Raw genomic sequence first — 15251 nt, forward strand, 5'->3', positions numbered from 1 at the left:
GCACGCATTTTTTTAAAAAATAGAGTGGGGCCAACTTTGTTCAAAAATCTAAACCATTCAATTAGTAGGCCCCAGCCAGGGCCAGAGGCACATATAGCGTTGGTGGGGGGCAAGTCCCTCAATGACTTGCAAAATCTCTTTTATTAGTACTGATATGTGCAAAAATAATTCCAAGTGATTTGGCCACGGCCGGCAAAGTGAAAATAAATACACCCCACCCCCCCCAACACACACACACACACACACCAAGCGTAAATTCGTGGCTCCGCCCCTGGCCTCATCGGTTGTACCACGAAAATCATCTCTCCATTGGACATCGTAACTCTTCGATCTATAAAGATTTCTATATGGTGTAATTTATTTATAGATTAGAGGGTTAGGATCATTCAAAGGAGCTGATTTTTGGGGCACAATCTAGTAACATTAGGGCCCAATAACTGAATGGTTTGGATCTTAGAATAAGGTGGGCATCATTTTATTTTTCAAAATATGCTCACCTACGAGGAGATCTAGAATAAATTGGGCCCACCTCACCTACATGCATATATCATATAACGCATGTTTTTAAGAAACTTCATTGGGCCACTTTTTTCGAAGTTCCAAATCGTTCATCTGTTGAGCTACAACATAAATAGGCGGTGCCCCAAAAATATTTTGATGATCCTAACTCTCCGATCTAATGCAATGACATCATATATGAATCTCCATGAATCGAAGAGATAGGATCATCCCAGGGACATGATTTTTGAGGCAAGACCTATTTACGTTGGGTGGGTCGTAACAGATGAATGGTTTGGATCTTCAAACAAAGCAAACCCAAGTGATTTTTAAAAAATACGCTTTTATGGTGTCTACCTTCAAAGATCTAAACCATTCATTGTTGGTCCCACTAAAGGTTCATGTTGAAAGAGAGAAGTGAGAGAGAGTAATGGTTGTTGGAATAAGTAAGGTCGGGCTGATCTTGTTCAATGATTTAAACAATTCAATTGTTGGGCCCCACCAACGGTTCATGTTGGAGAGAGAGAGAGCATTGGTTGTACCAGTGTTGTAGCCTCACAACCAGCAAAGGGGAGTGAATTTATCCTAGAAGGGGCAAATTTAATGAATTTATCACTGTCCCATTGGCTGGAATCGAAATATCTACGAGATCTGGGTTACAATGTGTATTGATTAAGCAAATTGTCAGAATCCCCAAAGTGAGACATTCTCAAAGAGCCGTATATTCAAAGTATATTGATTGTTCCCTAATAACCGAATACTTTTTCTGTAGAGACTGCATATTTGATTCCATCCATAAATCCATTTTCTTCCCTACGAGTTCCAGTACCACCGATAAGAATTCTAGTTCTAACTCTTCATATTCAATTTTAGGTAGGAGTTTTCAAAGTAGCAATTGCATCACATTTATAGATAAAATTAAGCACATCGCAGAAGGCATTTCGCAGACTGGCTGTTGCATAAGAGAAGGTCTCCTCAATGAATTAAATGAATCAGACAAAATTTGTTAAAAAGTGAGCCTATGTGGCTGTTCTCTGATGCAACAGCCAGTCCGCGAAATGCTTCCTGGGATGGTCTTTAGCAAATCCCAATTACCAAAAGGAACAATCTTTTACATTTGTAACTTAGAATGAGAAAAGGTGGTAATATCTCTCAAGTTTCTTTTAAAAAAAATGAGGGAATCTCTCTCTTTCTCTCAAGTTTAAGGCATGGTTTCAAAGAAAAAAGAATGCTAGATTCATTGGTTAGTTAAATCCAATTAAATAAAGTTAAGATTGTAACCTTTGTGCCATCTTAAATGGGATTTGAAAGCAGAAAAAGTGAACGGTGGGGAATATCTCTCAAGTTTGTTTTAAAAATAGTTAATGTAGGACAAGAAGAAGAAGAGAAAAAGGAATCAGAGATCAACACTATTCCTTTCTGCAGAGGATGGATGGCAAGAGTAGTGGGTGAGAAACTCCCTCATTCCTTTCCCCCAAATATGGATTGCAGGACTCAGAAGAGATGGAGAGAGGGACTTGCTTTCTTCACCTCCAAAAGCTATTCTTTCCACCCAAACATTCCATACCCATCTACAAAGGTATCAATCAATTCTCTTCTTCTCCTCTTTATCTTTCTCTCTGTACATATATACCTCTCTTTCCCCATCATTTTCACCTTCATAAACTAAAAAACACTTTACCCACAAACCAGAAAAGGAAAAAGAATACACAACAAACATCAACCAACCCAATTAAACAAAACCCATGTCTATAAACCCTCCTCCTGCTATTAGACTCAACACCATCAGAAACTACAATCTCTACTGGTGTTACCAATGCCATCGGACGGTCAGGATTGCATCCCTGACCCCCTCTGATCTCTTCTGCCCCCGTTGCTCCGGCCAATTCGTCTCTGAAGTCGCCCTCCCCCAACCCCGGCTCATCCTCGACCTCTCGCCGGGATCCCGCCTTCTAGAAGCCCTCTCCTCCATTCTCCCTCCCCCAAATTGGCACCAAACCCGCGAATTAGATGGCCCGATTAGGCGCCCTAATTTCGAAATCGAAACCCTAACCCTTCCTCGCCCTTTGATTATCTTCCACACCAGAAACCCTAACCCTAACCCCAATCCAAACCCTAACCCTAGCCCTTCCCCTTCTGTTGATCCGCGGAATTTCTATATTGGGCCTGGACTGAATGAGCTGATTGAGGAGCTGACACAGAATGATCGCCCGGGCCCACCCCCGGCGCCTGATTTTGCCATTGAAGCAATGCCAACTGTTAAGATCACGCCGACCCATTTGGGTAATGGGTCCCATTGCCCTGTCTGTAAGGAGGAATTTGAGGTTGGTGGGGAAGTGAAAGAGATGCCTTGTAATCATGTTTATCATTCGGATTGCATCATTCCTTGGCTACAAATTCATAATTCTTGTCCAGTTTGTCGGCACGAGTTACCGGCCTCATCTGGGAGTAATCTTGGGAATGATACTGATATTTCACATGAGGAAGGGAGTGGGAATCAGAATTGGCGTCGTGGAAGGCGGAATCCCTTTTCCGTGTTATGGCCTTTTCGTTCGCCGCCGAGTCGTTATCGCACTCAGGATGATAATGTTTCTGCTAATCGTGGTGGTAATAGTTGAATTTCCCTTCTTTTTCTATGATTGATTACAGTTAACAATAACTAGTGCTTTGATACCACGTTAAACTTTGAAGTTTTTCACTAATCTCTGATTGATTACAATTAACAATAACTAGTGCTTAAATAAACCACTTAGGGACAAACATTGTAAGAAAACGATAAGAAGATAAGATGAACGAAATCCTAATCTAAACTATTTCCCTTATCTAGCCTACCTTTCTTATTGAGGACTCAATCGAGTGGTTATATCTCAGCCTAATCTAATGGTGAGATATCACATATTCTAACAACTTAGTCTGTTCGAATTTTTTATTTATCTTGTCTTTGCAACCCAGTTGCCTCCCTTAATTTTGAATTTCATCACTGTTTATGTGTTAGATCCTCTGCAATTAGTATTGATATGTTTATGGGCCGTCTTGTTTAATATTACTTGTGATTTGCTGTCTTATTGCTGTTTTTCTCTTTTGGTTCTTCAGCAACTAATCTGGTTTTATTAAAAATTAAGACGGAGCTACCTGCTTGTTTTCTCTTCGTCTAAATGCTACTTGTATCGAAGTCAGACCTCTTTATACTGAATCGTTGTTGTTATTTACAGAATATAACTCGTGGTGGCGCTCTTGGTTTCCTCTGTAGCCATTTGTATGCTGGTGCTTGTGTTAGCAGCAGTTAATAACATCTGCATTCTGGTTGAAATGATCCTTTGGAGGTATATGTATTTAATTTGACATTAGCTTGCACTGGTGGTGATCATTTCTTCAGAGCTCTAATCTTCTTTCCCCCTTCTTTTATTTCGACTCACTATGTTTGTACTTTTCGTTGTGATTAGTTGTGGTATTTTAAATTTCATTGACTTGAGTCGAAACTTGGGCAAGTTGCCCTTGTTTTAAGCTGGCTTGAACCCACAATCTTGTGGTTTCCACAAAAAGGACCTTCCAACTGAAATATGTATCACTCCTTAAAACAGTTTTTAACTCTATGACGAAGTGATTCTATTGACAGTCGAGTTGATTTCCATTTCGGGTTGACAGTCGAGGTGCATGGATTCTGCATCTTTTCTTTCTTGCCCTTTCTTCTTTCCTTCCTTTTCTCTCTGTTTTTTCCCCTTTCCCTTCTATCAAATTTACATGGAGATTCATTAGACAGATACTTTATCATTTCACTTATTTATGCCTCAGTGACGGCTATTTTAAGTTAAAACAAAACTAGTATATATACGGCAGCTAAGCTACTTAAGAAAATAATAAGACCATTATTTAGAGATTTTCATTGACCGATGGAAGGAAACTTCTTATCGATTGGCAAGGAGTTAGGTTGATGGAGCTTACTTTAGAAATTAATAAGATCAAGCATAGGTGTTTAGGCGACCACCTAATTTTCTCCAGCACTTTTGTGGGGCATTCGTTGAGCTCACTCAACTCGCCGAGTCAGCCATTGACTCATGCTTAGTCAACTTGGACTTGATATGTCTGAGTTCTTGGTCAAATTTGAGGTCTTAGACATTGATAGTTGATTTTTATCTACTTTTGGAAATTTTTATATTATATGATGATGTTTCCCTATAAAATTCTTATTCTTCCACTGCCTCCCACTCCTTTTTCCAGAAGTTAATGGGGCTCTTTCTTGAACCATATACGTGTGCTCCCTCATAGAGAGATTTTCACTGATCGATGGAAGAAAACTTCTAATTGATTGGCAAGGAGGTATGTTGATGAGCTTACTTTAGAAACTAATAAGATTAAGCATAGGTATAAACAGACGACCCTTATTTTCTCCAGCACTTATGTAAATATCTGATCGATGGAAGAAAATTTCTAATCGATTGGCAATGAGGTAGATTGATGGAGCTTACTTTAGAAACTAATAAGATTAAGCATAGGTGTTAAACAGACGACCCTTATTCTCTCCAGCACTTTGTGGGGAATTCCTTTGACTCGCTTAACTCGCCGAGTCATCCATTGACTCAGCTGAGTCAACTTGGGGCTTGATATGTCTTGAGTTCTTAGTCTAATTTGATGTTTTAGACATTGACAGTTGTTTCTTATGTACTTTTGCAAAGGCTGATGCATAGCTGGTCTAGTGGCGTCTTATATGATGATGTTTCCCTATAAAACTCTTAACCGTCGGTGTTTCCCATGTCTTTTTCCAGAAGTTAAAGTTATGTGCAATGTAGGGCCAATAAGTGGCATATTTGCACATTAGGATTTTTAGGGATTTATTTTCATATTATTTAGTTTCTAGGATTTTTATTTTCCATGTTATTTAGAGTTGGGGCATTTATTTATTTTCTATGGAATTTTATTTCAATTGCCTATATATAGGCCTCATGCATTAGAGATTTTCAACTTTTGATGAATTACTAAATTGAGAGTACCGATTTCTCCCCTATCTCTTTTCTTCTTTCGTTTCTCTTCTTCTCTTCTTTCTTCTGATTTTGTCTTCACCTATTTTTCACCGTTCCCGGTTGGGTTTATAAGCTGTTTCTCCTTCTTCCCCTCTTTCTCCTCTATTCTTCTCCTTTTATTCTACCATTCTTCTTCTCTTCCGCTTCTCTTTTCTCCTCTTTAATCTATTTCTCCTCCCTGGATCACATCGGTTTGGTATCAGAGCGAAAGATCCAAGATTGTTTCACTAACCAAGCGAAGGATCCAAATCGCAGAAGATAAGTCCCGAAATCCCCTTCAAGGTACACCATCATCTTCCCCCTTAACCATTGTTTCTTCTAACTCAAATTCTTTCCAAAAAAAAAACCTCCCCCCGCACTTTGCTGTTTCACAGCCATAACAACAACTCATACCCCCAACCAAGAACCCATATACCATAAAAACGCACCTTTTGTTTTCACCAAGAATCCCTGCACCTAAACATACCCAAACCCAGATCGTTTTAGCCGAACAACACCCTCTTTTTTGTCTCAGTCTACTAGCTCCATAAATATAGCCACACCATTACACAATCAACCTCAAACCCCTAGCTTCACCCCTTCTCCCATCTTGAAACCCTATCACACACACACAAACACACACACACACACACACACACACACACACACACACACACACACACACACACACACAAAAACCAAACCAGTCCCATATATAACTCTTCCCCATGTCCAAAAACCCAAAACTGTGAGTTTCCTCATAACTTTTCACCATCTTGGGAACACGCCTGCCGGACCATCATCATCAGACACCGCCGGCCTTTCCGGCGTGATCGCCGGACTCCGTTGGTGTCGCACTGTGCCGTCTCCGTCGTCCTCGTTGCCCACCCCATCTCCAGCCACAGCCTTATATTTCGCGTTGCCGCTGCAAACCCACGACCAGCCATCTTTTCAGGCGTTTTCTCCTCTTCCATGTTGCTTTCGTGAGAAACAAGGAGTTTCTAATGTTAAGTTGCAAAATAAGGCATGATTTTGTGCTCTGTTTTGTCTAAAGGGGAAAGCAAGAGTTGTGAAAAAGGCATCTTTACCTACAACCTGCATAACAGGTAATAAGAGCAAAAGTTGCAAATCAAGTACCACTAAAGAAGTGAACCAATGGAGAGAGGTAATTTCCGCCCCCATCATCCCCTTGGACACCCCCTATTTTTAGCTTTGTGGTTCACGTGACTGACTTATTAGTTAAGTGACTTATAAGGAAAGAAAGAAAAAGAGAGCAAAATTTGTTTCTCTCTCTTGCGTTATCTGCTGAATGTTCTTGTTACTGTGAGATTTAGCTTGCTATATATGCTGCTTGCTTGATCTGCCATTCAAAGATAAAATAGGTAAGTTTGCACCATAGTTACTAGTCCGGGAAACGGAAACGGGAAACGGTACGTGAAACGGAAACGTGAAACGCGTGAAAAAAATCAAAGGGGAAACGAGAAACGGGAAACGATAGAGAAATGCATGTGAAACGCATTGGGAAACGTCTTGGGAAACGCAAGGGAAACGCTTGTGAAACACTAGTGAAACCTTAAGGAAACGCTAGTGAAACACATAAATGTGATGGTAACACACATTAATAGGAAAATGCTTGTACTAGAATCTTGAATATAATATATATAATTCTAAACTAGATAGGGCTGTCCACAGTAAACTAAAGGGGGTTTAATATATCCTTTTAAAGTCTTAAAATTCCAAGAAACGAGTTTCCATGGAAATAAAACGCGTTTCCAAGAAATGGGAAATGCGTTTCACAAACGTTTCACATACGTTTCACCGGCGTTTCACAGGCGTTTCACAATTTTCCAAAGAGCGTTTCGTACCCGTTTCGGAAGTACGTTTCCCCCCTCCCTAGGCGTTTCCTGCATCTATGGTTTGCACTGTTTTAGGCAAGAAATAAATGGAAAAAGAAAAAGGAGAAAAAAGGGAAAAAAAAAGAAAAAAAAAGAAGAGGACAAAGGGAAAAAAAGAGAAAAAAGAATGAAAAGAAGATTTATGTTTCTCCCTTATTCATCTTTATTTTCTTTCTTTCTCTACATCTTCTCTCTCCTCTCTCCATCTCATTTTCTCTCTCTTCACTCGGGCCATTTCCGCTAAATTTCGCCTCGGCACGAGAGTTGATCTGGACGATTTGAAGAGTCTATCCAGCCTCTTCTCAACAACCCACATTGAGCATAGGTACTACTTCGTGCATCCTTCATCATCAGTCGGTTTTGGTCCGACTGCTGATCTAAGGCCATCAGGGAGTTCGATCTGAGATCCACAAAAGCCATTTTGTTTCTTTTGCCACCACGGACAGATCTAACGGCTGATTTCCACAGATTCCATCTGGGCCCATGCAACATTGATTTGCCCGTCAATGATTGCACCATGGGTTCCATATTTCTACCGTTATGATTACTACTACTATTGCTATGGAGATTTTGATAATGTGTGTCTACAATGGATTAAAGTTCTTGATGCATACCACAAGTACTATGGTTATGATCATCAAATGACCATTCGTCGAGTTAAGGATACAATATGTAGAGATGCGTGAAATGGAGACACTTCTTGTGAGAGTGCAATGACTTAGGCATGGCTTGTTTAGTTGATGGCAAGATCTATGCTCAAGAAGCTTATTATTAGTATCACCAGCGGAAAGCTCGTAAGGGGGCATCCCATCATGAGTGAGTGATAGCTCGTGAGGAGGCAGCTCATCGTCTGTGGCAGGACGGATGTTCACGATTGGATCAGTGGGATCCACAATGGGGTCCATTATCTACACCGTCTTCTTCTCCTGTTGATGAGGCTACATCTCAAGAGGGGGAGGAAGATGCCAAATTTGCGAAGTATGCCTAAGATATTTAGATTTGAGAATGCTCGAGAATACCTTGAAGGCAATCTTCACCAGTACTTTGAAGAATATGGAATTGTACACCTAAGCACAACCACTTTTTTGATAAGTAACTCCATGCTTCTTGTTGTGAGTATTTCAGTGTTCTCAACGAAGGCTCTTCTCACAACTGTATCTTATAAATCGGATGCCATCTCAGGTTCTACAGTTTTGTATCTCATTTCAACTCTTGTGCACAAGTCAACGCCTCTTCATTGTGCTTTGTAGTTTCGGTTATGTGTTCTTTCTTCCCATTCTCGGTCTATACCCTACCAAACTTGACGCTAGGCCATCAGGTACTGTTTCTATGTCACTCACTCACACAGAAAGGTTACAAGTCTCTAGATCCTATTAGTGGTCATCGATATTTAACAATGGATGTCACCTTCGAGCATGTTCCTTATTTTTCAGCGCAGGCATCTCTTCAGGGGAATAATATTCTGGAAGAGATTCATGTTCTTATTCTCATCTTTCTATCTTGTCCTGACCTTGTGGTAGATGACCCTACACCGGCAAAGAGCTGGTTTCCTCTATTTCTGTTCTTAACAATATTGCAGAGGCGCTATCTGAACATAGATGGAGGGAAAGTATGATGAGAAGGAGAAAGCCCTAACAAGGAATAATACATGGGAACCTGTGGCCTTGCTAGAAGGGAAAAACATGGTATGCAAATGTGTACTCACAACCATGGTTTTAAATTTCGGTTTCGGTATAAATTTTGGGCCTAGCCAAAATCCCGAAATTTCGGCCGAAATTCGGTAGAAAGCCCTGAAATGTCAGTTTTTTGGGCCGAAAGTCTGTAAAAAAATAAAAATTTAATATTATCTCCAAATTTTAGCCGAAATTGCCAAAATTTCTGAAATTTCGGTCGGAGTTTGGTACCATTCGGCAATTTCGGTTTCGGTACGTTTCGATTTTGGTCTTGACCGAAATCCAAAATTTCGGTCGAAATTTAAAACCATGCTCACAACAAAATACAAGTTCGATTGAACGATGGAAAGGTTCAATGCCTAACTGGTAGCCAAGGGTTACTCTCAGACTCAAGGGATGTACTGCATGGAAACCTTTGGCTCGATGGACAAGGTGAAATCTACTAGGGGTCTTTATCTATGGCTGAAAACTTATCTTGGTTGCTGTATCGGTTGGGACGTTAAAAATGCATTTCATCATGAGGACTTACGGAGGAGGTATACATACTTCCACCATAAGGATTTAAGCCCCTATGGAAGGCAACACAGATGTGCAAGCTCAAGAAGCCCCCCTATTAAGGTGATGTCCCACGGGTTGGTTCATTTACAGGGGCAAAGCCAGGAATTTACACTTGGGGGACTGGACTAATTTACAGTTTGCCTGCATTGGTCATTGGTGGAGTGACGGGGGGTGCACCCCCAAGTTATATGTCCCTCCGCCCAGGTTCAGTAGATTCAGGAGGGCAATATTCCAAGTTGGCTACCAACAAAGCCAAGCCATGCTAACCATACCTTGTCAAGCGGGAACCAACACTTACCCAATCTTTGGTGGTCTACGTGGATGGTATAGTGGTGATCTATCAATCCAAAATTAAACATTCTCGTTTCAAACATCCATTTAAGATACACATTGGTTGTTTATATCACATTAAGACTACTACATGGAAACAATCTTGTCCTTTTCTTGTATTGATGATTAATTATTAGCTGTTACATATCTTTTAGTCTTAATGTATTTCTAAGTATCTGTTTTTTTAATAAAATTTCTATATCTTATCCAATTTCATCATGCCTATATTGACTAGTTAGCTTGTCAGGTTTTCTGGGGACCCATTTCCAACACCTAATGTCTGTTTGAAAATATCATATGCCTTGCCATTCAAAAAAAAAAAAACACTTACATATATGCCTTTGTGTGAATTATGTTGATTCTAATGTTACTGATGGATGGTAATTACTGAGCTTATTTTGATGTGGTATTGGAATTTTGTCAATTGGTTCATCTTGTTACTTGCCTTCTTTTTTGTCGTTGGAACAAATGCTTTTGTATTTTCTAGACATTGATTTAGTAAAACAGAGGATGCAGGGATACTTGTAGGCTAAGATGTTTCTGTTAGGAAAAAAAGAAGAAAAAGAGGAGGTTATGATGCCATACAATATACTTTTTAATGAAAATTTAATCTTTTTCAAATTATTGCAAAACCACAAAATTCATAAGCGTTTTTGCAATATCTCGTGTATTCGACAAATTAATAATTCGCTTGTGCATAGAAAATATTTGAAAGTAATGATATACAATATAGTATTGGATTATGTAGTATGTTATTTTCTTAAGCAAATTTCTTTTGGAATATTAAAATTATGGATTATTAAACTCTTGCAATCAAACTTGCTATCTTTTATGGAAATCACTTTTGGATTATCAAACTTAGTATTGAATGCTATATTATATTAGTTTGGAACTCTTTCAGGTAAATCACTTTTGGTATATTAAACTTGTGCATTGCCTTGCATGGCCTATTCTAGTGTCAAGTGATTGATATCAGTGGTTTTAAATTTACATCCAAATCGACACGAAATGATATTTTTGTTTCTATCCACTCCGAAAACTCATACCAAAACTACAATTGTAAGTGTAATAGGGGTTTACTGTACCATACCCATGTGTTATATAATTATATATATAGGGATTTGCTTGCATCCATCGCAGAAGTCATTTCGTGGATGGGCTGTTGCATGTGAGAGCGGCCACACAGGCTCACTTTTCAGCAGATTTTGTCTTCATTCATGAGGTGGCTGCTCCCATATGCAACGGCCCATCCGTGAAATGCCTTATGCGTTGGACGCTAGCAAATCCCTTATATATATATATATATATATATATATATATATATAGAGAGAGAGAGAGAGAGAGAGAGAGAGAGAGAGAGAGAGAGAGAGAGAGAGAGGAAAGTGAAGCTACACTGCCGGCTTAAAATACAATGGGCCCATATTGTTTTGGTGATCCAAAGAATTCATTTGATTGGCCCTCACATAGATAGGGTGTCCACCAAAAATCAGCTCCATAGGATCATCCCAACCCTACGATTTGTGGAGGCAAAAAGGAACGTGAAACAACCTTCACAAATTTGTCCATTTTTGCCTCCACAGTTTGAAGGGTTGGGATGAGCCTATGGAGCTGATTTTTGGTAGACACCCTATCTATGTGAGGGCCAATCAAATGAATGGTTTGGATCACCAAAACAATGTGGGCCCATTGTATTTTAAGCCGGCGGTGTAGCTAACTTAGCTACACCGGCGGTGTAGCTTCACTTTCAAAGTTAGCTACACCGCCGGCTTAAAATACAATGGGCCCACATTGTTTTGGTGATCCAAACCATTCATTTGATTGGCCCTCACATAGATAGGGTGTCCACCAAAAATCAGCTCCATAGGATCATCCCAACCCTTTAAACTGTGGAGGCAAAAATGGACAAATTTGTGAAGGTTTTTTCACGTTCATTTTTGCCTCCACAAATCGTAGGGTTGGGATGATCCTATGGAGCTGATTTTTGGTGGACACCCTATCTATGTGAGGGCCAATCAAATGAATTCTTTGGATCACCAAAACAATATGTATTTTAAGCCGGCGGTGTAGCTAAGTTAGCTACACCGGCGGTGTAGCTTCACTTTCCTCATATATATATATATATATATATATGAGGAAAGTGAAGCTACACCGCCGGTGTAGCTAACTTAGCTACACCGCCGGCTTAAAATACAATGGGCCCACATTGTTTTGGTGATCCAAAGAATTCATTTGATTGACCCTCACATAGATAGGGTGTCCACCAAAAATCAGCTCCATAGGATCATCCCAACCCTACGATTTGTGGAGGCAAAAATGAACGTGTAAAAACCTTCACAAATTTGTCCATTTTTGCCTCCACAGTTTGAAGGGTTGGGATGATCCTATGGAGCTGATTTTTGGTGGACACCCTATCTATGTGAGGGCCAATCAAATGAATTCTTTGGATCACCAAAACAATGTGGGCACATTGTATTTTAAGCCGGCGGTGTAGCTAAGTTAGCTACACCGGCGGTGTAGCTTCACTTTCCTCTATATGAGGAAAGTGTTTCTACTCGGTCCCCTAGATAAGCTTATCTACTCCTCCCTTTAAAAAAATACAGTGGGCCCACGCTGTTTGGATGATCCAAAGCATTCATTTGATAGGTCTTAACATAGATAGGGTGTGCCCAAAAAATCAGCACCAAAGGGTCATCCTAGCCCTTCGTTTTGTAGTGCCTTGTGGTGCCCATAATGGACACATATAAACGTCCACGTTTATATGCGTCCATTTTGGACACGGTGTGCCCAACAAAACGAAGGGCTAGGATGACCCTTTGGTGCTGATTTTTTGGGCACACCCTATCTATGTTAAGACCTATCAAATGAATGCTTTGGATCATCCAAACAGCGTGGGCCCACTGTATTTTTTTAAAGGGAGGAGTAGATAAGCTTATCTAGGGGACCGAGTAGAAACACTTTCCTCTATATATATATATATAGAGAGAGAGAGAGAGAGAAAACGGTTCCTACACATATGTGTAGAGAGTTCTCTACACACTAGCTTAAAATACAGTGGGGGCCCACATTGTTTGGGTGATCCAAGCCATCCATTTTAAAGGCCCTCACAAAGATAGGGTGTCTACAAAAATTCAGATCCATAGGATCATCCCACCCCTACGATTTGTGGAGGTAAAATGGATGTCTTTAAACCTTCACAAATTAATCCATTTTTTGCCTCCACAGTTCAAATGGTTAGGATGATCCTATGGATCTGATTTTTTGTGGACACCCTATCTATGTGAGGGACTTAAAAATTAATGGATTGGATCACCCAAATAATGTGGCCCCCACTGTATTTTAAGCTAGTGTGTAGATAACTTATCTACACATATGTGTAGGAACCGTTCTCTCATATATATATATATATATATATATATATATATATATATATATATATGAGGAAAGTGTTTGTGAGCTCAAGCGCCCCAATCACATGGGTCCCGCACTTTCTGTGGTGATCCAAACCATTCATTTGCAAGGCCCTATCATAGATAGGGTGTGTACCAAAAATCAGCTCTATAGGATCATCCTAACTCCTCCATTTGTGGAGGACAAAAATGGGCAGATTTGTGGACAAATAATGTCTGTTCATTTTGACCTCCACAAATGGATGGGTTAGGATGATCCTATGGAGCTGATTTTTGGTACACACCCCATCTATGTAAGGGCCTTTCAAATGAATGCTTTGGATCATCCTAACAAAGTAGGCCCCAATGTGATTGGGCGCTTAAGCTCACCAACACTTTCCTCATTCCTGTATATATATATATATATATATATATATATATATATATATATATATATATATGAGGAAACTGAGCTCACCAAACTTATGGTGAGCTATATATGTGAATTACATTAGAAATATGGTGTATGTATTATGTATAGATATTTATATGGATTATGTGTGAAATATAGTATATATTGAATTACCAGGCATGCGTGATAACGCTTGCTAGTAAGAGTTCGGTGTTTTTAAACTATTATGGGTGATTTGTTTTGCTTATATCATGTGTTTTGGTGTGTATTTGTGCTTATTCTGGCACTCGTTGAAGTTAAATTTTAAATTTCCATCATTTACATAAGTTTTCATTTGTTTTCATGATTTTACAGGATTTTAACAGAAATTTCCATCCCCAAATCAACACTTTTTTTATTTCGGTTTCGATTAAAGCGCATACTGAAACCGAAACACGAAATCTTGCTGATATCATTTGTCTGGAAATGGAATATCTATGTATAATATTATACCATTATGTACAATTTGTGAAACTTCATTATCTATTATGTGCATTTGCTTTTATGAATTTTTGTTTTGTTTTACATTAATGAACAGTGGAAAGGTCAGTGCTTATTTTCTTGAAGGCCTCTTGTTTTAACTACTGATACCGCTTTGATCTTTTCTAGGCACAAGCTGATAAGATGGCCATCACATTCAACATTTCATACCCTCATACTGCTCAAAGCATAGCCCTTAGCTCGCTTCAGTCCAGGCCATGTGAAGTGAAAAATAAAACAGTTGTATTCTTGGATTCCATATGCATTTCATACTATCTAGGAATGCAGCCTTTGATATTATTTGTTCTGCCTTCGTGCTCTATAAAATGCATGTAATATTTCCCAATTCTTTAATCCTTTTATTAATAATTTCATTGTGGACCTTACAATGTAAGATGTGCATAAATATTTGTTCAGTTAATCCAATGGCTATATTTGATACTTGGCTATAAATACATGTTTAAACACCTTTTTTTACGGTTCTAAGGGAAGGAATTGACCCACCTATTCTGACCGGGGAGAACAGGCCATTCGACAGGGAGATTCTGTAATTGCAGAGCTTGGTCCAATCAAGCTGCTGAATATTGGAAACAGGCTATAGCACTTACGCCAGGTAATTATATTGAAGCACATAACTGGTTGAAGATCACACGACCGTTCGAATAAGAACACTCTCTTTTATAATTCATTATAATGTTGGATCCATTAATCAAATAAAATAGATCGGTACTCTGGGAAGAGCCAATTGAGGAATTTCATTATATCCCTTCTAAGATCATTCTATTTCACCCGGTACCTCATAGAGATAAACGATACGGATACGGATACGGATACAGTAAATGACTAATGAATAATCCGTTGATTTGTAATAGAATAATATAATACCTTCCGTGTAAGATTAAGATGTGAAGTAGATCCATCTAGGCACGTATACATTGAGATATGCATACACTAGGTTCCACCAAAAAATTGTTTTTGACAAG

The 15251-nt window shown here is 39.3% G+C and overlaps 1 protein-coding gene across 3 annotated transcripts; it reads left to right on the forward strand.

The window, feature by feature from the left end:
- Positions 1-1701: 1701 nt before the first annotated feature.
- On the forward strand, positions 1702-14745 carry LOC143857948 (RING/U-box superfamily protein). Of its 3 annotated transcripts, none has more exons than XR_013238814.1 (3): positions 1710-3105; positions 3711-3821; positions 14398-14745. XR_013238814.1 is itself a non-coding variant. In XM_077368515.1 (2 exons), exons 1-2 carry the CDS (start codon positions 2244-2246, stop codon positions 14406-14408), a joined length of 873 nt encoding a protein of 290 aa, XP_077224630.1. In that variant the 5' UTR covers positions 1702-2243; the 3' UTR covers positions 14409-14745. The 3 variants fall into 3 exon arrangements, 1 of the variants encoding a protein (XP_077224630.1); XR_013238815.1 differs by having other exon boundaries at positions 1711-2077; XM_077368515.1 differs by lacking the exon at positions 3711-3821 and having other exon boundaries at positions 1702-3105.
- Positions 14746-15251: the final 506 nt, after the last annotated feature.

Source organism: Tasmannia lanceolata, unplaced genomic scaffold (assembly GCF_043159265.1).
Source record: "Tasmannia lanceolata isolate RefF3 unplaced genomic scaffold, GAP_Taslan_0.1 ptg000025l, whole genome shotgun sequence".
NCBI lineage: Eukaryota > Viridiplantae > Streptophyta > Magnoliopsida > Canellales > Winteraceae > Tasmannia > Tasmannia lanceolata.